General features: G+C 41.0%; 2 protein-coding genes across 2 annotated transcripts in view; one reads left to right on the forward strand and one right to left on the reverse strand.

Annotated features, from left to right (window-relative positions):
- pde5ab (phosphodiesterase 5A, cGMP-specific, b) overlaps positions 1-27,963 on the reverse strand; it is a 174,574-nt gene that overhangs the window by 63,128 nt on the left and 83,483 nt on the right. Inside the window, exon 8 of the mRNA XM_081599054.1 lies at positions 6,447-6,514. Within this exon, the coding sequence (XP_081455180.1) occupies positions 6,447-6,514 (68 nt within the window). The remainder of the gene's footprint in view (positions 1-6,446; positions 6,515-27,963) is intronic.
- LOC145548528 (uncharacterized) lies at positions 14,600-23,085 on the forward strand. The gene is made up of 4 exons (XM_081599055.1): positions 14,600-20,406; positions 20,631-20,777; positions 21,022-21,123; positions 21,892-23,085. Exons 1-4 carry the CDS (start codon positions 19,354-19,356, stop codon positions 22,195-22,197), a joined length of 1,608 nt encoding a protein of 535 aa, XP_081455181.1. The 5' UTR covers positions 14,600-19,353; the 3' UTR covers positions 22,198-23,085.

Genomic DNA, 27,963 nt, shown 5'->3' on the forward strand with positions numbered 1-27,963 from the left:
TCAATGGTCTGCACCAATACACTGAGACCAAGGCATTATTTCTGAGTGTCTAACTTTTTGTTCTTTCTTGGCTTTTACACAAAGCCTCAGACTAATTTCTCATCAAATCTTATTTCCTAACTAGATTCAGCACGCATAATCAGATTGACATTCTGAGCATGCATTTAGTTTCTTTGCTCGCTCACTCAGTTCACTTTTTCTGTCCCTCCTCTCTGTTGGATTGAGTTAAACGAGGCCTCACTACTGCCATCACCCACAAAGTGTGACAGTACAACTATAGATTTCTGTATAGAAGCACAATCCAGCTCTGTATCCAGGACAACTTAATTGTTCAACTTTTTCTACTTGAAATGCTCCGACTGTGATTCTTGCGAGTTGGATAAACATTGGTTTTGCTTGACTGAACTTCCTGCTTTGGAGAAACAGATGGTGGGTCACTGGGAAGCCGCAGGCCTTGGTTAATGCCACTATAAAAATCCTCCTGTGGTTGGAGTTGGTTAAAGCTAACATCCTGCAGGACCCCTCCTCTCCCAAGTTGGCCCTGTTGGAGACGTCCAATTTTGCTGAATTTGATCTTGCCAAGAGGAAATCCAGCACAAACACATAATGACATTCACAGAAGTTATTAGGTTAGAAGAAACTGCACTGGAAGCTGGTTGAAAAAGAGAAGGATATCTAAAGGACAACACGGCAAAAAAGGACATCTGGTTTTTGTCTCATTCAGCTATTCTCAGAATGTTTTCCACAACTATTATTTTCTCTTTTCCTGTTCCTGTACCCATAAATAACATCAAAAAGGTGGAAAACATCCATACAGCACATTTTAACTGTTTACACTCATAGCAATAGTTTTCACTTTCTCATGTATTTCAATGCCTTTTTTAATCCGCATATATATTATATTAATTAATCTTCTCCATCAACATTTTACCTGAGCAGGTGATGTGGAAGAAGAAATCTTCTCTTGCTCAATGTTGTCATACAGAGTAATTTTTCAAGCCAAACTATAAGACTCCTGGGTTTGCATGTTCTCCCTGTGCATGGTGGGTTCTCTCCAGGTACTCCGATTTCCTCCCACAGTCCAAAAACATGACTGTCAGGTTTTTCTAAATTCTCCTTAGGTGTGTGTGTGCATGGTTGTTTTTTCTGTGTGTCTCTCTGTTGCCCTGCGGCAGATTGGCGACCTGTCCAGGGTGACCCCACCTCTCGCCCAAAATGTCTCGCTGGAGATAGGTACCAGCACCCCTCTTAGGGACAAGAGTGTAAAGAAAATGGATGGATGGATGGATGGATGGATGGATGGATGGATGGATGGATGGATGGATGGATGGATGGATGGATGGATGGATGGATGGATGGATGGATGGATGGAAGAAGTTATGAGGATTTCACCAAAGATATAAGCAATTTATCTGCAGTTTTGGAAGATGAAGCTAGATGAAGCAATTCTTCATTGCAGTTCTGCAATGAAGAATTGCTACCGTATTTTTTAGTTGGTATGGCAAACTCCTACCACAGTCACTACCATCATCCCAGGAAAACAGTTCATTTCACGCAATCACTATAGTCACACTACCTGGTAAAAACCAGTCCCTTGTCCAATGCTATTTGCTTTGTCCAGAGTGTCTGGACTCTTGATTGATGGGAAACGATTGATTCCTCTGTTGAAGTCTAAAATTTTACCCAATCGACAATGCTTCCCTGTCATAATCATATCAAGATACATGCAGCTAAATATGTCAAGGTAGATATTTCACTTACTGCTCCTCTGTCGCTGCAGAAGCAATGCTGAGGTCTAAAATGTCTGTACTTCCACATGGCTACAGTGCTGTTGGAATGGGTTCATGTGATTGGCTAAGTTACCCCAATGTAGGGTCGGTTCATATGATTGGCTTCTACGCACCACAAATTTGGAACAAACTTCCAGAAAACTACAAAACATCTGAAACACTGGGTGCCTTTAAATCTCAACTTAAAACACACCTTAGAGTTGCTTATGGCTAAATTAGGGTTAGAGTGCGGGTTTTGATGTCTTTGATGTTTTTAATGTTTTTATCTTTACTTTTCATCTACTTATTATTTCTCTTTCACACTGTCTATGTAAAGCCCCCCCGGAAAACGTCCCAGTTAAACGAATCTATATCTAGGGGTGTGAGAATCCTTGTTAAATGACATCTTAACTAAAACTCTGAGGTGTGAGACGTTTAACTGAAGTCCTACAAGGGGTGCGGGTTTTACCTTTTTTCTATTTCCATCCATCCATCCATTTTCTTACACCCTTGTCCCTCAGTGAGGTCAGGAGGGTTGCTGCTGCCTCTCCAGCTAACGTTCCAGGTGAGAGGCGGGGTCACCTGGACAGGTCGCCAGTCGGTCGCAGGGCAACACAGAGACACACAACCATGCACACACACACTCACACCTAGGGACAATTTGGAGAGGACAATTAACCTGACAGTCATGTTTTTGGACTGTGGGAGGAAACCGGAGAACCCGGAGAAAACCCACCATGCACAGGGAGAACATGCAAACTCCATGCAGAAAGACCCCAGGCTGGGAATTGAACCCAGAACCTTCTTGCTGCAAGGCAACAGCTCTACCAACTGTGCCACTGTGCAGCCCTTTTTCTTTAAAAAAAATAAAAAATTATTTGTCTTTCTAACTGTTTATTCAATATCACATGCTGTTTTTATTTTAATGATGTAAAGCACTTTGAAATGCCTTGCTGCTGAAATGTGCTATACAAATAAAATTTGATTGATTGATTGATTGATTGAAGGAAAAAGTAAAAATGTTGTTCTGTCCATTTGTGAATCTTGTTTGGTGCATTTAATACTGAGACTGTTTCTGCACCATGCTTCTCTTTTTGATTTCAATATTATGTCAAGAAGATACATTTCCCTCCATATGATAATAATGAAACTTTATGAAAATGTCTGTCAAACAAATATCATCAAATGGCCTCTGAGGGAGAGGGAAAAACATCCATCCATCCATCCATTTTCTTCCGCTTATCCGGGGTCGGGTCGCGGGGGCAGCAGCTTCAGAAGGGAGGCCCAGACTTCCCTCTCCCCAGCCACTTCTTCCAGCTCCTCCGGGGGAATCCCAAGGCGTTCCCAGGCCAGCCGAGAGACGTAATCCCTCCAGCGTGTCCTGGGTCTTCCCCGAGGCCTCCTCCCGGTGGGACGTGCCCGGAACACCTCACCAGGGAGGCGTCCAGGAGGCATCCTTACCAGATGCCCGAGCCTCAACTGGCTCCTCTCGACGTGGAGGAGCAGCGGCTCTACTCTGAGTCCCTCCCGGATGACCGAGCTTCTCACCCTATCTCTAAGGGAGAGCCCAGCCACCCTGCGGAGGAAACTCATTTCGGCCGCTTGTACCCGTGATCTCGTTCTTTCGGTCATGACCCAAAGCTCATGACCATAGATGAGGGTGGGAACGTAGAGCGACCGGTAAATCGAGAGCTTCGCTTTTTGGCTCAGCTCTCTCTTCACCACGACGGACCGGTACAGCGCCCGCTTCACAGTAGACGCTGCCCCAATCCGCCTGTCGATCTCCCGTTCCCTTCTTCCCTCATTCGTGAACAAGATCCCCAGATACTTAAACTCCTCCACTTGAGGCAGGACGACCCCCCTGACCCGGAGAAGGCACTCTACCCTTTTCCGGCTCAAGACCACGGCCTCGGATTTGGAGGCACTGAGCCTCATCCCGGCCGCTTCACACTCGGCTGCGAACCGCTCCAGTGAGAGCTGCAGATCACGTTCCGATGAAGCCAACAGGACCACATCATCCGCAAAAAGCAGAGATGCGATCCTAAGGCCACCAAAACGGATCCCCTCAACACCTCGGCTGCGCCTAGAAATTCTGTCCATAAAAGTAATGAACAGAATCGGTGACAAAGGGCAGCCTTGGCGGAGTCCAACTCTCACCGGAAACGAGCCCGACTTACTGCCGGCAATGCGGACCACACTCTGACACCGGTCATACAGGGACCTGACAGCCCGTATCAAAGGGCCCGGTACCCCATACTCCCGGAGTAACCCCCACAGGGCCCCCCGAGAGACACGGTCGAACGCCTTCTCCAAGTCCACAAAACACATGTAGACTGGTTGGGCGAACTCCCATGCACCCTCCAGGACCCCGCTGAGGGTGTAGAGCTGGTCCAGTGTTCCACGACCAGGACGAAAACCACACTGCTCTTCCTGAATCCGAGGTTCGACTATCCGACGGACCCTCCTCTCCAGGACCCCTGAATAGACCTTACCAGGGAGGCTTAAGAGTGTGATCCCCCTGTAATTGGAGCACACCCTCCGGTCCCCCTTTTTAAACAGGGGGACCACCACCCCAGTCTGCCAGTCCAGGGGAACTGCCCCCGATGTCCATGCGATATTGCAGAGTCGCGTTAGCCAACACAACCCCGCAACATCCAGAGCCTTAAGGAACTCCGGGCGGATCTCATCCACCCCCGGGGCCCTGCCACCGAGGAGCTTTTGACCACCTCGGCGACCTCGTCCCCAGAGATTGGAGAGCCCAACCCAGAGTCCCCATGCTCAGCTTCCTCAACAGAAGGCATGTTGGTGGGATTGAGGAGGTCTTCGAAGTATTCCGCCCACCGGCCCACAACGTCCCGAGTTGAGGTCAGCAGCGCACCATCCCCACTATAAACAGTGTTGGTGCTGCACTGCTTCCCCCTCCTGAGACGCCGGATGGTGGACCAGAATCGCCTCGAAGCCGTACGGAAGTCTGTCTCCATGGCCTCTCCAAACTCCTCCCACGCCCGAGTTTTTGCCTCAGCGACAACCCGAGCCGCATGCCGTTTCGCCCGCCGGTACCTATCAGCTGCTTCTGGAGTCCCACAGGCCAAAAAGGCCCGGTAGGACTCCTTCTTCAGCTTGACAGCATTCATCACCGAAGGTGTCCACCAACGGGTTCGAGGGTTGCCGCCGCGACAGGCACCAACGACCTTGCGGCCGCAGCTCCGATAGGCCGCCTCGGCAATGGAGGTACGGAACATGGTCCACTCAGACTCAATGTCCCCCACCTCCCCCGGAACGTGTTCGAAGTTCTGCCGGAGATGAGAGTTGAAGCTCCGTCTCACAGGGGACTCCGCCAGACGTTCCCAGCAGACCCTCACTACACGTTTGGGCCTGCCAGGTCTGACCGGCTTCCTCCCCCACCACCGGAGCCAACTCGTCACCAGGTAGTGGTCAGTGGACAGCTCCGCACCTCTCTTCACCCGAGTGTCCAAGACATACGGCCGCAAATCCGATGAGACGATGACAAAGTCAATCATCGAACTGCGGCCTAGGGCGTCCTGGTGCCAAGTGCACATATGGACGCCCTTATGCCTGAACATGGTGTTCGTGATGGACAATCCGTGACGAGCACAGAAGTCCAACAACAGAACACCGCTTGGGTTCAGATCGGGGGGCCGTTCCTCCCAACCACGCCTCTCCAGGTCTCACTGTCATTGCCCACGTGAGCGTTGAAGTCTCCCAGTAGAACAAGGGAGTCCCCAGGAGTGGCACTCTCCAGTACCCCCTCTAAGGACTCCAAGAAGGGTGGGTAATCTGAACTGCCGTTCGGCCCGTAAGCACAAACAACAGTCAGAACCCGTCCCCCCACCCGTAGGCGGACAGAGGCCACCCTCTCGTTCACCGGGGTGAACCCCAACGTACAGGCGCCCAAATGGGGGGCAACAAGTATGCCCACTCCAGCCCGGCGCCTCTCACCGTGGGCAACTCCAGAGTGGAAGTACGTCCAGCCCCTCTCAAGGAGACTGGTTCCAGAACCAGAGCCATGCGTCGAGGTGAGGCCGACTATTTCTAGCCGGAACCTCTCAGCCTCGCACACTAGCTCCGGCTCCTTCCCCACCAGAGAGGTGACGTTCCACGTCCCGAGAGCCAGCTTCTGCAGCCGAGGATCAGACCGCCAGGGTCCCCTCCCTTGGCTGCCGCCCATAGCACAATGCACCCGACCCCTTTGGCCCCTCGGACAGGTGGTGAGCCCATCGGAAGGGGGATCCACGTCTCCTCTTCGGGCTGAGCCCGGCCGGGCTCCGTGGGTAAAAGCCCGGCCACCAGGCGCTCGCCATCGTGCCCCACCTCCAGGCCTGGCTCCAGAGTGGGGCCCCGGTGACCCGCGTCCGGGCGAGGGAAAACGCAGTCCAAAGTTCGTATTCATCATAGGGGTCTTCGGGCTGCACTTTGTCTGGTTCCTCACCTAGGACCTGTCTGCCTTGGGTGACCCTACCAGGGGCATAAAGCCCCAGACAGCATAGCTTCTAGGATCATTGGGACACTCAAACCCCTCCACCACGATAAGGTGGCAGCCCAAGGAGAGGGGGAAAAACATAGGTTGCAAAATTAAGGAATTATTATTTGTGATAAATGGGGGAGGGAAGAGTAGAATGAATCTGGGACAGTCTGCATCTAAGGGGATCCTCTTACCTTTTGGGAGTATGTAGGACTTCCCTCAGCTCCTCATGTTCCATGTGAAATACACTGGAGAAGGAATTCTACAAAGACAATGAAACAAGTTTATTTGACTTGGAAAATAAGCAAATAGGCTAAATTTCCTAGTTATACCAACCACTCAATGTGCTTTACACTGCAGCCAATCACATTCACAACATGCACACATCCACTCACTGATACCCAGATCAGTAGGCAACATGAGGTTAAGTGTCATGCCGGGGGCAGTGGCGGGCGCTGCTGGGAGTAAATAATTCTGTTTTCCTTTATCTCTTTTAGCTGCTTGCATGCTCATATATACACACAGCTCATATATACACACAGCTCATATATACACACAGCTCATATATACACACAGCTCATATATACACACACGTAGTACCCATGGGCACATAGATACAAAGCTAAAGTTAAAGGAAGTGACACACTAGGAATGCCCTTCTAGCACCGCATTTTAGTCTTAAAAAATTGAACTGATGAAGCAATGAGCGCTACATCAACGTTATATTTAGCGGAAGCTAATTCTAAATACTAAGTTCAATTTAAATAATATGTGTCCTTAAAAAAATATAACCATCGAGGTCCAATTTACTTTTGACATTAAAATTTGCATGTCCTACAAAACTGTTAGATATTGTCCTTGTTTATGTTTACATCTTCTGTTTATATAATTTTTTTACTGTCTGTGTTTCATTTTGCTCCTATGTTTCTTATTTGAAATAAAGGTTTTTTGGGGAAACAGGGAGAAAACAGAACTGCAGAGTGACCAGTCTTCACCCACTTCAAAATAAAAGCATGATCAAACTGCTTTTATCAAACTATTTGAAAAATACTTACCAGTTGGTAGCTAAAAGTTCAATACTAAAGTCAAACTTTATTCAACTGAAGGTTTACAAACAGTCATATAAATTAGTTCTCTCGAATGTATGCAGAAAAATTTATTTAGGGGCAGCTAAGTGCACTAAAATGTTTTCATAGTTAGCAAAAAGAAAAAGATAAAGCTCTAAAACAGTGTTTCTCAACCTTTTTTGGCCCAGCGCCCCCCTAGCCTTTATCCACGTCCCTCACCGCCCCCCACCAAAAAATGTGCAGGCTACTTTGCACTGTTGTTGCACAACCCCCCACCCCTCCCCCCTTCTCTCTCTCTCGCTCTCTCTCTCTCTCTCTCTCTCTCTCTCTCTCTCTCTCTCTCTCTCGCTCTCTCTCTCTCTCTCTCTCTCAAACTTCCCCTTCTCAGAGGAGGGAGATGAGCTACCAGCTCTCCATCTACCGGGTGAATTGAGTTTTCTAAATCTGATGGGATTTTACCCTGTCCACAACTGAAGTAAACTCTGTTTAAGCTGGCATCAAGAAAGACTAGCCTGGTTTCTAACGACCTCCATCCAGATGTCCCACCTTCTTCACCCTGTGAATTAGCCAGATTGAGCAGCCTGCAACCAACTAGTTTCACAGAGGTCACCTGTTAACGGTCGCTCTTTCTCTTTATTACAACTTGTTACTGAACCAGGTTGGTTTTAGTGACTCGGGCGAGTCCCAAGGGTGTTTTAGTTTTGGCTAAAAGCAACCTATAAAACATTTTCCACTTTTTCCTCCCAGAATCAAACTTCATAGCTATTTCACAACCATCAAAGAACTTTAAGGTGACTCATTAATTGAATGTCCACAACATCTTTTAGATTTTCTTAAATGCTAATTATGTTATTAGTGAGGCAATTTTGCAAGAGTCAGTACAGCTTAATTCAGTAGCAGAAATAATCAAATAAGTAAAATCAATAATGTAGCCTATCTTTCCCTAATGCTGACACTGAGAACTAAAAGAGGGAAACTTTGAGAGAGACGGACAGAGTTTGGCATTTTGAACCCCAGAACTGGCCTGATGATGAAGAAGGTGTTGCAGCAGCAGGAGGTTCCCAGTACAGGAAGAGTACTGACTTAGAGCAGCAGGTCTCGGGCCTCAGGGTGACTTCCTCATGCGCGTAGCGGTCCTCAGCTTCTTGTCTTGCAGCTCTGTAGCTCCTTTCTCCTCGTCTCACGATCTTCCTGGTCCCACGGAAGGAACAAACCAGTTCTTCCTCTTTACCTTTGTTCTTTGTCTTTATCTTCATCTTTGCCTTAGTTTTTGTCTTTGGGGTCTGAACCCAGCTGATGAGAGAAGTGCGATTTGAAGCCACATGTTGCGGGGCTAACGGGTTGGTCCCCATGTGCAGAACAGTCTCCGGCTCTGTGGCCCCGGCTCTTCTTCAGCTGCAGAGTTCTTTGTCCATCTCCGTCTTGGCTCCAAGCTGCCTGAAGGATCCAACCAACGATTCCTCTTTTGCACCCACCTTATAAAGGGTTTATCCACCTTTTGGTGCATTTGCATTGGCTAGCTTTGTTGCTGTGCCTCTCATTGGCTGACTGCTTGGACAAATTATCTCATATCCATCACCTTGGAGACATTATGACCTGATCTCTGTTCCAATGATCCCCAAGTTGCTCAACAGTCGAACTACGTCTGTTTCCTGCCCAACCTTTTCTTAGGAAAGTTAAAGTTTAGCAATAAGGCCCTGGTCACTTCTGCTCTCCTATCAGTTCCTCTTTTCCCCTGACCTTTCACCTCCCATCTACCTTCAACACAACATCAGTGACCTTTAATTACAGTTTCACATTTTACACCTTTTCAAGTTCAATGTCAAAATCACATTTATAACCTTTTAGTTTCTCTAGTTTAGCATTCATTTATAATATTATAATAACCATAACTTATTAGTTACTCTTATTATAATCATAATGCGAGTTATTAGACACTTCTGAAAAGAAACCAAGAATAATCCATTATTCTAATTATTTGATATCATGTTACAGTTACTTGTTTTACTTCTAAGAATTTCCACAAGTGTAAGAGTAAGTTTAAATATTCTTATAATAAAACCAACATCAACCACTGGTTAAACCAATATTAATTATTGGCCCAATTATAAGTTATTATTATTAATGTAAGTATTTCACTCTGGGTTTTATCCAATTACTCAAAATGTTTAGATTTTATTCTTTAAACCTTTAATGCTTTAAAATAAGGAATGGTCTGAACTATTTTATACTCATGCAGGCTGGAAGCTTTCTTCCTCTTTCTTCAGGAAACCAGCTCTTCCTGTTCCATGACTCTCTTTCTGCCTGACTGTGATTTTTTATGATTAAATAGAAAAAGAAATTAAAGCAAAGTTTGCAGGACATAATAACAACCAGATTAATTTTATTACCGTCTGACTCTACTGTTGGGTCTTGATGTCACCTGTGTAATTATTTTTAAAGGTAACTTTATTCATAGTTATTATTAAACTAAAATCTCCAGCATGGGGAAGTGGCATGAGCTCGACTTTTCTCGACAGCACTGACTATTATTTTATCCTTAATATTAACTATCACTATTGTAGATGTTTAGATTTTTTTGCTTGTTTCTGTATTTATCATCAAAAATAATTTCCCAGAGAACAAAAAGTCATGGGAATAGAAATTATTTTCACAGGCGTCTATGAAAAATGCAACAAACATTCAAGTTAAAATCTGTAGGCCTAACAGCAGCCAATCAGTGGAAAAAATATTCTTATTTTGTGTCATTTTCTAGTTGTTAAATCTTCCACAAAATGACCAGATAAAAGATGAACAACATGCCAGTTTAAACTTTGAACTATTTGCAAAACGACTGAGCATTAAAACATGGATAGAACTGTAACTATATTAATCATAACTCTTCTTCTCTTCAGTGTTTCTGTGGGTTTCTGGTGGTGCAGCTCTGTGCTGCCTTCAGGAGAATGGGACATCAGAGCATCATCCATAAAACTTCACCCACATGGCATTTATTGTATAAACCAGAGCTTTCAGTGGAAAAACTAAAGTTCCAGGTCCTTTTAATGCCATACAAATATGAGACAGAAACATGGATTATATCTTTATATAGACCTGTCTATTGATTATAGATTAATAGTTTTACTGGACAGAGATTACAAAGAACAAATCTGGTTCTTAATCAAATCCTAATGAGTCAAATTGAAAGTGTCATGGAGTCATCAGCCTCATGACATTAACACTGACATGAAAAATAATATTGAAGAAATAAATATATCAAATCTAATTAAAACATAAATAAGTGATCAGTTCTTTACTGTTATGGTCTGTAAAATATATTTATTCTCAGTACTAGATATGGTCTCAACAAACCCATGACACTTCAACAATATTATTTTACCTTTTATCTGGAAATAGTGTCTGTTTATTCTTGCCATATATTCCTCTTTATTAATTATTGCTCGAAAGGTCTTGCCATACCAGTTTATTCCTCTGTATTTACTTTAGTTTCTTAGTTTATTCTTGCATTTTGTTCTACATTCATTTACATTTAGTTTCATTTGATTAGTATTATCCTCTCTTGGTTTATTGCTATGTCCACTTTAGTTTCTTTTCCTGTTGCTAAATTTGTTTTATCATTTATTGACCATCAGTAATCTTCACTCATCACCTGCTGCGCCGCCTAATCATGATGTGTTTCACATCATGTGTTGATTTTTTCACTGTTCAGCGTCGGATTCTCTGTTTTTATGCCATAATTCACATCTAGTTCGTCGCTCCGTTTTATGTTCCGCTTCTCCTGTTTCAGAGTTTTGTGTAATGTGAACGTCTTTTTTTTAACCCCCTAAGGTGCAGGGCGGTCAGGAAACATATTGATGGGGAAAAGGCAGACTGACATAAACCTTTTAAAACAACGGAAACAATTTCTGCATTCTGATTATTGAAATTTAAAAGTGCTGTGTTGTTCTATCACCCCGTTTCATACCGGACCACTTACAGCTCCGTGTTAACGCTATAAAATGAACGCTCTCTATCGTGGTATCACCATGGAGGGATTTCTTTATTTAAATGGGTTCATTTTTCAGAGGGATACAAAGTGAGGGTATTGTGATTTTAGCTACCAGTAGCAGGAGAACGGAGCTGCGCCATGAAGCTAACAGAAGCTAACAAACACTGAATAGAAGAAGAGCTGCCATCGATACAGTTGCAGCCAAGCATAGTTTAATGTTACACAAGACAGTTTTACCAAGTTGCTCAAAGTCTAAACTGGCATTGTTGTACATTTAAGGTGTAAAGTTTACCTTCGACCAAACGCCCCCCAAAGGCATCCCAGCGCCCCCCTTTTGTAAAAATGTCTGCCAGCGCCCCCTGCCGTCCTCTGAACGCCCCCTGGGGGGCGGTACTGCCCACGTTGAGAACCGCTACTCTAAAACAAAAGCATGCACACCACTGCCCAGGAGCACATTGAAATGTGGCAGGAAAAAGGGGGAATCGGACCCACAACTTTCAGACTTCTCTTCCCTCTTCCTAAACTTTGACCTTAAAGTGTGCACCCAACTTGAGATGTTGGACGCCTTTTTGACGCGTACAACCCATTTGGTCTGAATGCAGATTTTAACTTATCTAACAGATTACAGACTTGGTCTGAGTTCACTCAAGCTCATTCTAGGGAGAAGCTCCTCTGTGTTTTATCCTGAGTGCTCTAGTCATATTAGATACCTCCTACCCTGAAATTACGTGATCGCAACAAAGCTCAGCTCAAAATATCCAACAGTAAAACCTTGCACACTACCTGGAAGTAAAGTAGGGAAAAGGAGATGTTGATCTATTAATTAAGCCTTTCATCAAGCAGAGTTTACTTCAACACTTCTTTTGCCTTCCCCCCTTATAGGGACTTGTTTTCTCTCAACTTGCTCTCTCAGACCCTCACAAAAGTATAATTTTTCCATCTAAAGTGTAGGGACAGGATGTTGAAGCTGGAAGAAGCATCTTCTACGCTTTGGAATAATGTGCACAATTGTGCACACATGCTATATACACAGCTTTGCTCTGTAGTACTATATCTGTCTAGGTGTCTAGGTGAGGTCAATAAAGATGTTTTAAACAGAAAAAGGAGCCAGAAATGTTATGACATTTATTGGGGTCTGTGACAGACAGGAAGGTTTATAACCGGATAATACAGGATAATGGAAAACTGGGCCAAATACAGGATACATTTGGAGCTCAGCTATCCATAAAAGCTGTACCTGATGAGGAAGGACAGCAAAAAGAATCTCAGGAGAGCAGAGGAATTTCTGTTTCTTTCATGCATTTATCAGTGTTTTCACAGCTGATACTCTGGTAGACTTGGTTAAATTGGGGACCACAATTACAAAATTTGTTACATTTTCTGCTGCTGCAGTTTGTTTTTACACTGTACTTTGCTAAAGTAACCAAACCCTTTGAAAAACCTGTTCACCCTCTCTCCTGGGATGGCACTGCACCAATAAGCACTGGAGGAAACCAAAACCTCTGAAGAAGACAGCACAACTTCCTTCTTCACAAAATGTAAACAAAAATGGCGTGGAGTGAGATTTTAGTGATTATAGGATTTCTGTTTTGTCTTTGGTAAAAGACCGTAGTCATTTCTCCTGCCAGCGCTAGTTTGTTGGCCTGGAAAGTCTGCTTCATTTGGGGAGATGTGAATTCCTAATCGAAGACTGTGGAACCAAAAAGCAAACTCTTGGTCTTCAGTCTTGGTTCAGTTGAAGTGTCATATCTAGAATGAACATATAAATACCAAGTGGACTGAAAACTGCTCCAAAAGCAGGAAGTGGACTAAAGTGCAGGGCCATCCTTTTTCTTACAACCTAGTCACTAGTGGGGTGAGGAGGGCTGCTGGTGCCTATCTCCACCGAAAGTGCAGGGCATTCTGGGTAAATGCAACCAAAACAAAGGTATGTGTGTACGCTGGCAGGAGAAAAGGCTCAAAGACAAAAGTAGCATCCATTTTTGTTTGCATTTCACAAAGAAAACATTTGCACTCAGTGTCTTCTTCAGAGGTTTTTATTTTGTTTCCTTCAGCAGTTCTTGATGCAGCGCCATCACAAGCAAAGGGGGCAAACAGGCTCACAGCAACCTGTTGATATGACACACACTTTAAAAAGAAACAAGTTGAACAAAGTTGACAAATTTAAGTCAGTCTTACTCAAATCATTTAGTTTACATCAAATAAAAAAGGAAACTAATAAATGATCTCTTTTTTACCAGGGTTTTTTGGCTCAGGTGGCCTTTATTTAAGAGTAGTTAGACGGGAAAGTGGGTCATGACAGAGAGGGAAGACATGCAGCAAATTGGTCAACAGGCTGGAATTGAACCTGTGACGGCCGCGTCCAGGACTAAAGTCTCCTTATGTGGCCTTATAGTCACTCAATTTATTAAGTTGGTTCAACCAGATTTGGTCCAAATTAAGTTTAGATCAAAGCACATTTCTTAATTGGTCCAATTTAATTGCTTCAATTGGTAACAGTTTCAACTTAGCTGAAGCAATTCAATTACAGATAAGTTTCTAATAATTCAAAGAAATTTGAATAAAATCTGAATAAATGAATAAAAAATAAATGATTTAAGTAAGACTAACTTAAATTTGTCATGTTAAACACACTGAATAAATTAAGTTATAAAAACTTAGTAAATTCAGTTGAATAGACTTAATGAAATGAGCTGGATGATCATAATGAATGGAGTTGGTCAGACTTAGGATACAAAACTGGCTTTGAACTCAATTGTTTCAAGCAAAGTTAAAGTAAAAAGTTGCTTTAAGTTAATTAAGTTATTTAGATTTGCTAAATTAATTAATTGAGCACAAAAAAGTGAAGTTGTCATCAATAAACCAAATGAATTACGTGAGATAATAATAAGTACATAAGATGAACAACAGCCAAAACACTTTATATAATGCAGTGTAGTGTGAAAGAGAACCACAGTAGCTGAAAATGTAACAAATGTTGCAGTTTTGGCTCCAAATCAAACAAAGTTTACCAGACAATCAGGTGTGAAAACATCTTTAGACAGCTCATCTGAAAAATCAAAGTTCATTTAAGGTTTAGTTACCCTTTAAAACCATGTGGCATTTTTCTTTAACAATACTGATTAATTAACATCCCCATCTGTAGTTAATGTGACAATATGTGTAAAAGTTTGAGCACATGTAGATAATACAGTATCTATATATGCTTATAATTTAAGGATATAACTATTAATATATACTGTGTGCAGAAATACTATGAAAAATGTTTTCTCAGACGTGTCTTCATTTCCAACTACACTGAAAAAAGTGTGATCAGGGTTAAGTAATATTTACTAAATAAATAAGAGCAAACTATACATAATAAAAAAGACTGTGTGCAGTTTTGAATCTCACTGAGCTGAATTAACCAAATTTGAATATTTTTTTAATTGCATTTTACTCTGTTTTTATTTAAATATAATCAGCAAAAAAACAATAAGTATTATTTATTTATTTTCATTGGTAAAGTCAAAAATGCAGAAAATTGATAAATTTTACTCATTTGGGAGGCCTTGACTTTTTCCCGCCCAAGGCATTTTCATCACAGGAACATCGCGTCTGCTCAGCATTTCGTGGACTACCGTTTGCTTAAAGGTAAGACATGTTTTAAGTGTTTTTAGTTAAACAATTCAAGTGTCTGTAGCAGTTAAACATTGTCTTAAGTTACTGCAAATTAGCAAACATGGCAACTTTACTGTACAGCAAGTCAATTAAGTTATATTGTGAAGGATTCGAAGTCAGTCTACGTCGTCTTTGATTTGACTAAATGCATTGCAATGATTGAAAAAGTAGTCTCAATGTCACAATTTAATGTGACTAACGTAATACCGTTATATAGTGGCCGTAGAATACAAGCTACTCTTTTATTTAATTTAGTTTCTTGGCCTCAGCCCAAGCTTCCCCTCCCCCACCTTAACAAGCTAGCTAGCATGTTTGGGCACCATAATGGAGGAACAGACGTTGTTTTCAACGGTGAGATAATCAATGAGCTAATCAACTCAGGAGTTTCGTTTAAAGTTACTGCATGTAGTTTTTACAATTAAAATGTACTCAAGTAACATTTTTACTCAAGTAGCATGTTAATAGCAGATTTCTAATCAGTTTTTATAACGTTACACATTTCGAAAGAAAAATCAGCCGTTTTGCATAGTTACATTTTCAGACAAAGTGCGCTGTTTCTTCTTTCTTCTTTTAATTTGGCGTGTTTTGAGCACAATGGCTGGTGTTTTGCTAAACCCCAGTTCACCGGCTCTCACTGAGGCTCTCCATTAACATTACGTTAGTTACATTCAGTTGGCACACACGGCTTCCTCATTTTTCCCGTTTTCTCGGAAAAACGTTATGCTTTCAAACTGTGGCTGCAGCTCACTGACAGATAAACAGTTACAGTGAGATGCGTCTGTCATTGTTGGGTTGAAATCAGTATGTAGCTTCGTACTGACTGAGCTGCCACAGAGAGAGTGAGAGAAATGTTTCCTTAGTCCGTTTTGGGCAACTTTGATTTTAATATTTATTTTTTGGCATTTGTTGATGTGCATATTACCTTAAAACCTGTTTCATATTTTTGTCTTAACATCTTAAAACGATAGTTCATTTTTTGAAGTGGGATTGGATGAGGTATTCATCCATAGTTGGTATATTATAGAGCTGGATGATTTAAAAAAAAAAACTTAATTGTGATGATCTTTTCAGTGACATTACAGTTGCGAAATGATTTGCAATTTCTGAGGGAAATATAATTTTGTATAATTGTTTTCTTATTTTCATTAAAAAAATTAAGATGATTATGGCGTGATTCTTGCAGGGATGTGTAACGGATGTTTTTTTTTAAGTCTCTAGATTAGGATGTGTAGGCCAGGACATCTTTGCAGCAGAACATTTCATTTAAAATAATTTTTTAAGATTTAAGAAATGTAAGAAATATTGTACCTCCTGTGATTTGAAAATTGCAGTAGGCTGTATTGCAATTTTGATAAAATTTTGATTGGTTGTTCAGCCCTGGCACATTATTTAATTACTAGATCTATTAGTGATGTAGGCTACTAGTTATACACTAAATTAAAAACACCTTTTTTTTTCTTATTATCTTAGGTTCTGGCCTATGGGGTGGCAGTGTAAGATCTGCAAGTCTTTGTCTGCAACAAAAGGGAATCTACTAAAACATTACAGACTACAACACGCAACATTTGGTCGTGGGCAAACCCAGCCATGTCTATATGACAGTTGCCCCTGCACATTTAAAACACAGGGTGCCCTTCGCACACATTTGTCCAGGTATCATACAGCTCATGGCAGTATACAGCCAGGAATCATCCCTGCTTTTAAGTGTTTAGTTTGCAGTGCTAGTTGTTCTACAGAGAAGGACTACTTTCAGCATATAGGAAATCACCTGAAGAGCCACGAAACTGTCTTTTGTGTATTTGAAGGATGCAGCTTTCGGACAAATATATACAATACATTTTTGAAACACAAAAGTAGAACACACAAATCCTATTCTTCGAGCGATTTTAAGCAAGGTGTGTATGAGAGTCACCACGATCAGATTGTTGACCATTCTGATTCATTAGAGGCCAGTGATAATGAGGGCACAAGTTTAGATTGTGATAACGAAAGTGCATCATACTTGGTTCTTCAAAGAATCGGTTTACTTCTGCTGAAGCTAGAAAGTGTCTATAATGCCTCAGTGAAGTGCATTGATGCCTTGGTTGAAGACCTTCAGTTCATTTCATCTTCAGCATCTGTTGAAGTTGTTAGAGATATACTTGATTCAACATTGAAGTTAAATAAGAGCATTGTTGACCAGGCCATCATAACAGACTTGGCAGAACAGTTGTGCAACTTCCATCCCATTAGTACAGCATTTGCTGTAGGTGGTCCACTTGGTTCAGCTTTTAAGAGAAGACGGTATTTTAAGGAGCATTTCCAGTGCATTGATCCTGTTGAATATATTCTTGATTCCCAAAAGAACAAGACCTTTCAATATGTGCCTATTCTCGAGACTTTGCAGAAGGTTTTGAAGAATAACCACATTGCAGAGGGACTGTCATCCAGACATTTAAACAGTACTGGATATATTAAGTCAACTTTTGATGGTGAACATTTCAAGCAAAATGCCTTCTATGCTGGAGAAGAGATAAAACTCTCTATAATCCTTTATGTCGATGACTTTGAAGTGTGCAACCCACTAGGAACGTCAAAAAAAAAACACAAAATAACAGCCGTTTATTGGATTTTGGCAAATGTGCCTTTACAGTTGCAGTCTGCATTAACGTCGATACACCTAGCTTTACTTTGCAAAGCTGTTGATGTCAAACAGTTTGAATACAAAGCAGTTTTGGAACCCCTCTTGAAAGATCTTGCCACTCTAGAAGAGGATGGGATTTTCATTTCCAGTGTTGGAAAAAGAGTTAAAGGAACTGTACACTGTGTTGTAGCCGATAATCTCGGTGCACATTCAATTAGTGGACTAGTTGAAAGTTTCAAGGGGCCGTACATCTGTAGATTTTGTCTTGGACATTCTTCGGAGTACCAGACACACGAAGTGCGGACTGGAGTGTTTCCACCTCGGACAAAGAAGGACCATAGTTTGCATGTGCAAACTGTGAGAGAAAATCCAAATTTAACCCATTGCTTTGGCGTTAAGCGCTCGTGTCCATTGACTGATAAACTGAATCACTTTCATTTTGTATCTGGGTATCCACCAGATGCACTACATGACCTTTTTGAAGGAATAGTCCCAAGAGAACTAGCATTGTGTTTTCAGACTTTCACCAAGAAGAAGTACTTTAATTTGACTGAACTCAACGAGTTAATCACACGTTTTCCCTATAAGGGCTCAGACAAAGCCAACAGCCCTCAAGCAGTCCCTCAAAACTACATTCGTCGCAGAACGATAGGAGGAAATGCCCATGAAAATTGGGCCCTAATACGGTTGTTGCCACTCATTGTTGGTTCACGAGTACCTGAGGATGATGCTGCCTGGCAGGTTCTTCTGACTTTAAAAGACATAGTTGAATTGGTGGTTGCCCCTGTTCATTCAGTTGAAAGTATTGCATACCTTGACTTTAAAATATCTGAGCATCGCGACAGATTCTTAGAAGTTTTTCCTGAAGAGACACTGACACCCAAGCACCATTATTTAGAACATTACCCTGCACTGATTGCAGAGTATGGGCCTCTGGTTGGTGTGTGGACAATGCGCTTTGAAGCGAAACACAGCTTTTTCAAGCAAGTTGTGAGGCACACAAAGAACTTCAAAAATATATTGGTGACCCTTGCTACAAAACATCAGATGATGATGGCATGCCATTTACATACAGATGGTGGAAAACAGCCATTGTGTGTCACAAAAATATCTGTGGTGCCTTTAGATGTACTGCATTCAGACATACAGGAAGCTTTAAGAGAAACATCACCGCTTCTGTCTTCCGTGCAGTTTGCTAACAGTGTCACCTGCTATGGAACAAAGTACACTGTTGGGATGATCTTACCGTATGGCTCTACTGGGGGACTTCCTGACTTTGCTGAGATTATTCAGATAGCCATTTTGAACAACCGTGCACATTTTATTGTAAAGTTACTAGATGCATGGTATGAAGAGCATCTTAGATCTTTTCAACTTGAGAACACTGGCAAAATGGCTCTTGTTGAGCAGCAGAAACTTGGTGATGTGTACCCCTTGGCTGCATACAGTGTGGGAGGAAAACGCTTGGTCACACTCAAACGTCACATCTGTACTTTGTTTTAGGTAATTTTGGTAAATTATATTAACCTTTACATCTCATAACATCTGTTTTTAAACACATTTTTCTGGAAATATAACAACAGTATCCTTTTTTGTTGACATTTTTGCAATTTAAGAATCATAATTATGGCACACACATTTAATGTTCTGATTATAAGTGTGGTGTTGCACTTAAATAAGTACAGATTTTATTTATAAAATGTTTTATATAGGTTTTTTTATGTACTTTATAAGAATATCTTTAACTTTTGTCTATTCTAGTCAGGATGGCAGAGATGGAGGCAAAACTCAGAGTAATAATTGACGACCGAATTGAGAAGTTGGCTCTTCCATCAGGAATCCCGCCCACTGTGGAGGAGCTGCATAATATTGTGAAAGAGACCTTTGGGATTTCTACTGAGTTCAGTCTTCAGTATTTTGACTTGGAATTTGAAGATTATTTTACTCTTCACAACAGTGATCTTATCCAACACAAAGGCACCATAAAGGTTGTTCACACTTCTCCTATTCTTCTGAAATTGTATGCAGCTCATGAAAGTTTGGACAGTTCCTCTGTTCAACAGTCCACTGACTGTGACTCTGCATCGTTTGAAGAGTCAACTGCATCAAATGCAGAGTCATCTGCTGGAACATCTTCTTCACAGGACACCATTATCCTGTCTGGGCGCAGTACCACAGAACGCTGTCAGCCATGGCCAAAGCAGTTCCCCATTCCGCAGTTTGCATACGAAACTGAGATGTATCTTGAAAGAGGCAATGAGGACTACAAGAAGAATGGAACACTTCTCACTACCTCTAAGATCAAGGCAGACATACTTGAGAAACTGGCTGAAACTGTATATACTTATACAGCCTATCCTTCAGGTTCACAGATAAGTGATGTTGCTGAGGCACTTGTCAATAAATATCCTTGTCTCAAGGAACCCGGTTCCTTTGCAGGTTACTATGGCTGGCAGCAAAGCCTTAAATACAAGATGTCAAATTATCGCACCAAACTCAGAGGCTACGGTGTTCCTGAGGTGTTATGCAATGCACTAAAACGCAAGACCCATGCGGACAAGAAGTCTGCAAAGAATGTTAAAAAGCCTCGAAAAGCAGAGATAAACTTCCTTCCTCCTTACCCGGCTGGAGAGGATGAAGAAAGTCAAGAACAAGAGAGAATTCTGTTGCTTACTGAAGTAAAGAAAAAGGACAACAACGCATTGATAAAAGAAAAAATGGCCAAAACATTTGCACACAGAAGAAACGAAATCATCAACCAATCACACAGTATAGAGGACATCAAAGCCAGATGGCCCGCTCTATTTGAGACATCTCACGTGAGTTCTAAGTGCATGCCAATCAGAAATATTCCTAGTCAATGTGAAGGATTGCATTTGTGATTCTGCATTTAGCAATTTGATACAAAATGTGTTACATTACTGTCATCTTTTTTATAGATCAAATTTGATCCATCTTCTTCCTTTTGAAAAATGTCGTAAGAACAGTATGTATGTTTGTAATATTTGATGCTTTAAAACTGGTTTCATGATTTGTCTTTCAGATCCAGGATGAGTTTCACAGAATCACAATGGTGCATCTTGAATCAAAGTTCATGTCCAAACTGGATGAATTTACTCCTCGACTTCTGAACCTCTTCCACTCGAAGGGCGGAAGCATGGGGTTGAGATTGCAGGCTATCCTACTCAAGGTATCTTTCATTGAGCATTATCGTTGCTAATATTTTATTCTCAAAGTTTCGTGTTTAAACTTATGGAATATTATTACTTAAATTTACTGGAGGTCAGCCTGTGATTGTCTTTATAAATGGAATATGAAATAATCGCATGAGAATTTGTATGAGTAGTGTTTTATTACACTGGTCCCCAAGACGGCACAGGAACTCAATATTAACAGTAATATAAACCACCTGGTGTTTCTTTTTTTCGTTTCAGACTCCAAGCAATCCTGACATCAACATGACCAGAGATGTTATCATTCGATGTTTGATGATGTACCTTGGGGAATCTACAGATGAACTCTTAAAAGACTACGATGTAAGTTGAATTAGATGTTAAAATATAAAGTAGGTGATTTCTCTCATCTCTTGTACTTGTTGTTTGTTGGAAAGTCAAATCACAAAATAGTCATAACTGTATTTCTATCAGTAGTTATTGGCAAGGTATATCATTGTCCTCTGTTAAGTGTGTTTAAATTCTTATTTTCCATTAAGTAATTTTTAAATGCTAGTGCAGAATGCTATCTCAATTTGATTTCACCAACTGGCATAATTTAAAACTTGTCAGTAATTTATGTAATTTTTTTCCTAAGAATGCTTTACCTAACCATAACTTTTTTATTTTTAAGTCTTGGCAATTTGTCCCTAAAAGTGAGCTAAGAAATGATGGCCAAGACGCTGCTTTGTGAATACAAAGACATTTTTACAGAAAGACTGAGGCAACGCAGAATAAGATATTAATCAAGACAGTGCCAGGAAGAAATAATAGTGTAATGGATTGATTTAATTTCAGAAACTTCATTTAGAAATATTTGTAACTGTTCAGCTCCTCATTGCATAATTGATTATAGTATAATATATTATTATGATTGATTTATATATATATATATTTTTCCTTTATAAATTATGTGAGTTTTTTTTGTGTCATCTCAGATTTGTCTAAAACACTGACATAAATAGAGTGCATTACAAGCAACGGCTGACAAGCTCTAGATTTTCTTGTCCAAACAGTTGCAAGCAATTTGGGAAATGGAACCTTCTCCTTTGGCTGCACTGTCTGATATGCACAATGTTCTTGCTATTACAGGATGCTGATGAAGACAGTGTGTCACAGGACCTTGCTGTTCAAAGCCTGAAGATCTACAACATCAAAGCTAACACGTCAGAGGATCCAGACATCGGTATCGTGGTGGACGGCATGAAAATTCTAACTGCTCTGGGTAACTTTCCAAGGGCTTGTTCCCTGCTTGTTGGGTTGGCGTATGCTGTGAATCTCGCCTATCCAAAGGAGCTCAGATACACGTTTGAAGTGTTTCAGAAACTTCTCCTCGGGCTGGATAGTTCAAAGCTCTCCCCAAAAGTGAACAGCCTCAGGAATAAACTACTGGCTTAAGAAAACGGACCCTTGCTAAACAAAAGGGAATAGACAAGCCACTGTCAAAACCAACACGCAAAACTTTGTGAAATGCTTGGTGAAGTTAGTTAAAATTAGGGTCATTTTCAGTTCAGTGGATTTCTGCATGTGTATTTTTTCTTGCAGTACATTACAGTTAACCACCCTTTCTAAGGACTGACCCCTTGTTCTCATATGTGCCTGTTATATGGCTTGGATCTGTTCAGGTCTGTCACATGAACCCTTGTCCCTTTTAAACAGCATAGAGCATTCACTATTGCCTTTTTCGAGAGTCCATGCAGGCTTCACCACTGAAGGGTGATGATCTGCAGGCTGGAAAACTTTGTTGTGTTTCATTTTTTCACTTTATTTAATATGTTTTTTTCCAGTTCTGTCTTTCAACTTATTTTTGAAAAGGAAAGTAAGTGTCACGGAGCCAAGGGCCCCAACAAGGTGACAAGATGTAGCATAAACATACAAAAAAAGAAAATGGAAGTTTTTATGCCTCAAAGGTCTCGCCCAACTCTCACATCTTGTCATGTGTTTTCCCCAGGTAGGTTTTATGTGCATACTTGTTTTGGGCTCTGCATGCCTTAAACATGCAGAGCACAAAAGTGAACATAAGAGTTCACTTTAAACATAAAGTGAACTCTTATGTGATTGATAAATTGTTGAAGCAAGTTTAACTGAGTCCACGTTGATTGTTGTTGATGTGATGGTTCTAAAAAATCATGTTAACTTTGAGCAGAGTGGCACTATGTTTTTGACTTGATACTGATATATATTGCCCCTTCTCTGTTTTATTGTTGTATTTAGGAATTTTGCACTAGTTGGTGCTGGATAAACACGTTTTATAAAATTGCACAAATAAATGCTGCTGCTGTTTTATGCATTGTAATTTGTTATTTTTTGATGCCACTCAAGTTTGGTCAGGATATTGTGTAAATTAGACACAGAAAAATTAGGGCAACAAAGTGACATTCAATATTATTGAATAGATTTAAAGTGCTATGATACAAATAAAAACTTAAAATTGATCAATTATTTTAGCTACAGATTAATAAGAACAACAGTTTTAATGTGTTGAATTAACCAATAATGTGCTACAATATGAATTGATATTATTTGTATTATTTACTTAATCCAAATAATTTTTATGTTGATGTTTAGTAAATGTAAATCAATTTCACCCATTTAATTAATAAATATAAATTAATTTCACCTAGATTATTAGTAAATATGATTAAATTTCCCCCAGATATTTAATAAATCTACATCATTTTTGCTCAAATACTTGGTAAATAAAAATTAGTTTTTCTTGTAAAATTGACTTGGATTTACTAAATATTTTTGGGCAATATAAATGATCATTTGCATTGATATTAATAAATCAAACACATTTCAGCTGTTGCTTTTATTAAGATGTACTTCATTTTTTTAAGTTAAGTTAAGTTAACATATTCAATACTTTTTAATCAAAATTGTAGAACTTAAATTCTATTCAATTATATTACGTGTCACTTTGTTGCCACAATTTTTTTAAGTAACCATTGGTCAAATTTTTCTCAGTGTAGTGGGGGAAGAAACATGTCCAGTGGTGATGCAGATGTCAAACCCAATCAGACATCATTTATGTAAACACCAGCAGACACAATTATACTTGCAAATGCCAACACACTGAGATACAGTGAAGTAACATTCATGCACATAACAACCAGATGTTCCGTCAGAGCAACTTGAGTACCACAAAAAAAGAGATTGGAGAATAAAAATGTCAGTTAAAGCTAAACATCTCCTGGCCTTTATAAAGGTAAGTGCATAGACAAGTAAACTATATAGATACTATACAGCAGACATGTAGACAGTTCCCAACGTGACACAACACATGAGCAAAATGAAGGCAGCAAACATGTTCTTGCTCTTTCTGGACTGCCTCTTACTCCAACTCCAAAAGACAGAAACTATTTTCCTGTAGAAAACATTGTGTTAAAATCTGCTGACTAATGGACCTAGTTGAGAAAATACAGACAAAAAATACTGACACCTGCATAAAGATGGCTGTGTGGAAAATAAGCCAGAAGAAGTCCTTAATCTCTAGGTAAATGTTTGGTAGGGAGAGAAACAGAATAGAGACAAAGAGACAAAGAGTGGAGGTAAGCAATGAGGAGACAGCTTGTCTGGACAGAGAGAGTTCATGGGAGGGACAAATACAGACGAGCTGAGGCTACATCAGCAGCTACAGTGACTTGCAAAAGTATTGGCCCCCTTGAACTTTTCAACCTTTTGCCACTTTTCAGGCTTCAAACATAAAAAGCTAAAATTTTTATTATTTTGTGAAGAATCAACAAGTGGAACACAATCGTGAGGTGGAACAAAATTTATTATATATTTTCAACTTTTTTAACAAATAAACTGCAAAGTGGGACGTGCAATATTATTCGACCGCCTTGTGTTAATACTTTGTAGCGCCACCTTTTGCTGCGATTACAGCTGCAAGTCACTTGGTTTTGTCTCCATCAGTTTTGCACATCAAGAGACTAAAATTCTTGCCCATTCTTCCTTGCAAAACAGCTGGAGCTCTTGGGAACAGCAGTTTTCAGCTCTTTCCACAGATTCTCAATTTTATTCAGGTCTGGACTTTGACTTGGTCATCCTAACACCTGGATATGTTTATTTGTGAACCATCCCATTGTAGATTTTGCTTCATGTTTGGGATCGTTGTCTTATTGGAAGATAAATCTCCGTCCCAGTCTCAGGTCTTTAAAGACTCCAACAGGTTTTCTTCCAGAATGGTCCTGTATTTGGCTCCATCCATCTTCCCTGTCCCTGCTGAAGAAAGTCAGGCCCAAACCATGATGCTGCCACCACCATATTCGACAGTAAGTATGGAGTGTTCAGGGTGATGAGCTGTGTTGCTTTTATGCTTTTATTTTAATTATGTAAAGCACTTTGAAATGCCTTGCTGCTGAAATGTGCTATACAAATAAAATTTGATTGATTGATTGATTGATGCCAAACATATCGTTTTGCATTGTGGCCAAAAAGTTGGATTTTGGTTTCATCTGACCAGAGCTCCTTCTTCCACATGTTTGCTGTGTCTCCCAGGTGGCTTGTGGCAAACTTTAAATGAGACTTTTTATGGATATCTTTGAGAAATGGCTTTCTTCTTGTCGCTCTTCCATAAAGGTCAGATTTGTGTACCACTGATTGTTGTCTTATGGACAGACTCTCCCACCTCGGCTGTAGGTCTCTGCAGTTCATCCACAGTGATCATGGGCCTCTTGGCTGTATCTCTAATCAGTCTTCTTCTTGTTCCAGATGAAAGTTTAGAGGGACGGCCGGGTCTTGGTAGATTTGAAGTGGTCTGATACTCCTCCCATTTCAATACGATCACTTGCTCGGTGCTTCTTGAGATGTTTAAAGCTTGGAAAATCTTTTTGTGTCCAAATCCGGCTTTAAACTTCTCCAACAGTATCTGAGACCTGTCTGGTGTGTTTCTTGGTCTTCATGATTCTCTCTGTGCTTTAAACACAACCCTGAGACTATCATGGAGCAGGTGCATTTATACTGGGACCTGATTACACACAGGTGGATTCTACTCATCATCAGTCACTTAGGACAACATTGGATCATTCAGAGATCCAAACTGAACTTTTTTAGTGAGTTTGCTGCACTGACAGTAAAGGGGCCGAATAATATCACACGCCCCACTTTGCAGTTTTTTGTTAAAAAAGTTGAAAATATCCAAACCAAACCAAACTAACTTTATTTATAAAGCACTTTAAAACAACCACAGCTGATACAAAGTACATTAAAACACAACATAATAAAAAAAATAAAAACTTACAGTTTAAAAACAAAAACATACAATTTAAAACTAGATCCCGCTGGTGTTAAAAGCCAAGTAAAATAAATGGGTTTTAAGACGAGCTTTAAAAGTGGACGGTGAAGGGGCCTCTCTGACCTGCAAAGGCAAGTCGTTCCATAACTTAGAACCCATGACAGAGAAGCCCTGTCCCCTCTGAGCTTCCTCCTGGATCTCTGCTATTTATAATTGCAAGAACAGGCTGCACTATGCTAGATAAAATATCTTTAAAAAACCGTGGAGGGACAGGATCACTGGGGGAACCTGATGGCTTAATGCAGCCGACCACGTCCTCTAAAAGTGAGACAGTCACAGGTCAAACTGAGTGAAAGCAACAGAGCAAGGGACCGAAACAGAGTCAGGAGCTGTGATAAGAGCCCTGGTACTACCAACCTTTTCAATAAAGAAACGCAGAAAATGATCACACATGTCAGGAGAAGCTTCCAAACAGGCATTCTGTGGAATATTAAGGACAGAGTCAATGGTGTGAAATAAAACACGTGGGTTATGGCTGTTTGAGGAAATTATATTTGCCAAATATTCCCTTTTAGCCTCTTTAACCGTGTTCTGGTAGAGACGCCAACAGTCTTTTAAAATCTGAAGGGTAACCTGCAGTTTATCCTTTTTCCATCTGCGTTCAACACGACGACATTCCTGCCTTGCAGCACGAGTTCTGTCATTAAACCAAGGCTCAGGTTTAATCCTTGGCTGCCTGGTTTTTAATGGAGCAACCGAGTCCAGAATGGTTTGACAGGAAGAACAGAACCAGGACCAGAGCTCTTCTGTATCAGAGCTGAGGAAGTCAGATGATCCACAGAGCTGAAGAAAAGCAGCAGAGAACTGAGTGGCAGTGGAAGGGTTAATAATCGGACAGCGCCGAACAGCAGCGAGTTTTAACTGCAGTAAGTGTCAAACTAACACTGAATAAAACAGGCAGGTGATCCGAGAACACAGAGTCACAGGTTTCCAGGTTAGTCACAGGCAGACCGCAGGAAATAACCAGGTCCAGTGTGTGTCCGTGCTCATGTGTAGGACCGGATACGGCCGGTACCAGGTTAAAAGAGTCCAGAAGGCTTAAAAAGTCCTTTACCAGAGGCTTATCAGGACAACACACGTGTATATTGAAGTCTCCAACAATAAGAACATGTTCATAGTTAGTTATAATCCCAGATAAAAAGTCAGAGAAGTCGCTTATAAAATCCTTATTATATTTGGGGGGGCGGTAAACGACAGCACAGAAAACTGGGTTTACGTGTCTCACTTCAAATGACGTAAACTCAAAGCTGTGGAAAGACGTCTGTAGAAAACACAGCTTACATTTGTAGTCCTGTTTGTAAACAGTCGCTGTGCCTCCCCCTCTCCTCGAAGTCCGTGGTGAATTAAAATAAGAACAATCCGCCGGTAAAAGCTCAGATAGAGCACTGGACTCACCAACACTCAGCCACGTCTCAGTCACACACAGAAAATCCAGGTTTTAGTGACTAAAAAAGTCCCGAAGAATAAAAGTTTTAGTTCATTCATCCTTGCTTTTCAGATATTTCCATTCTCAGCCACGACACCATGATTTTTACTCTGCGGAAAAGTAAGACCGATCAGCTCGCCGTCTCTTGTCCCATCTATCTTTTCCGCCTCGATTCCTCCCTCAACCCGTACGAGCCCATTTTCAATTATGTCCAGTCCCGATTCGCCGCTAACGCTTCTCCTCATGATCCTCTCTTCATTTCTGAACCAGGAAAACAAGCTTCTCGCTTCTGGTTCTCCCGTCATTTCCGCCAGGTCTTATCGTTATCAGGCATTTCACCAGTGGTGGAGAAAGTACTCAAAAAATGTACTTAAGTAAAAGTACAAATACACAGACAAAAATGTACTTAAGTAAAAGTCAAAGTACCACATTAACATTT

This window comes from Poecilia reticulata, chromosome 18, assembly GCF_904066995.2.
Source record: "Poecilia reticulata chromosome 18, P_reticulata-male-v2, whole genome shotgun sequence".
NCBI lineage: Eukaryota > Metazoa > Chordata > Actinopteri > Cyprinodontiformes > Poeciliidae > Poecilia > Poecilia reticulata.

What these genes read in the sequence shown, in the direction of transcription:
- LOC145548528 (XM_081599055.1), top strand. Translation starts at nt 19,354, where the DNA reads ATGGCAGAGATGGAGGCAAAACTCAGAGTAATAATTGACGACCGAATT. An exon ending in CTCTATTTGAGACATCTCAC is followed by an intron (nt 20,407 to 20,630) that starts GTGAGTTCTAAG and finishes TTTGTCTTTCAG; the next exon opens with ATCCAGGATGAGTTTCACAG. An exon ending in TGCAGGCTATCCTACTCAAG is followed by an intron (nt 20,778 to 21,021) that starts GTATCTTTCATT and finishes TTTTCGTTTCAG; the next exon opens with ACTCCAAGCAATCCTGACAT.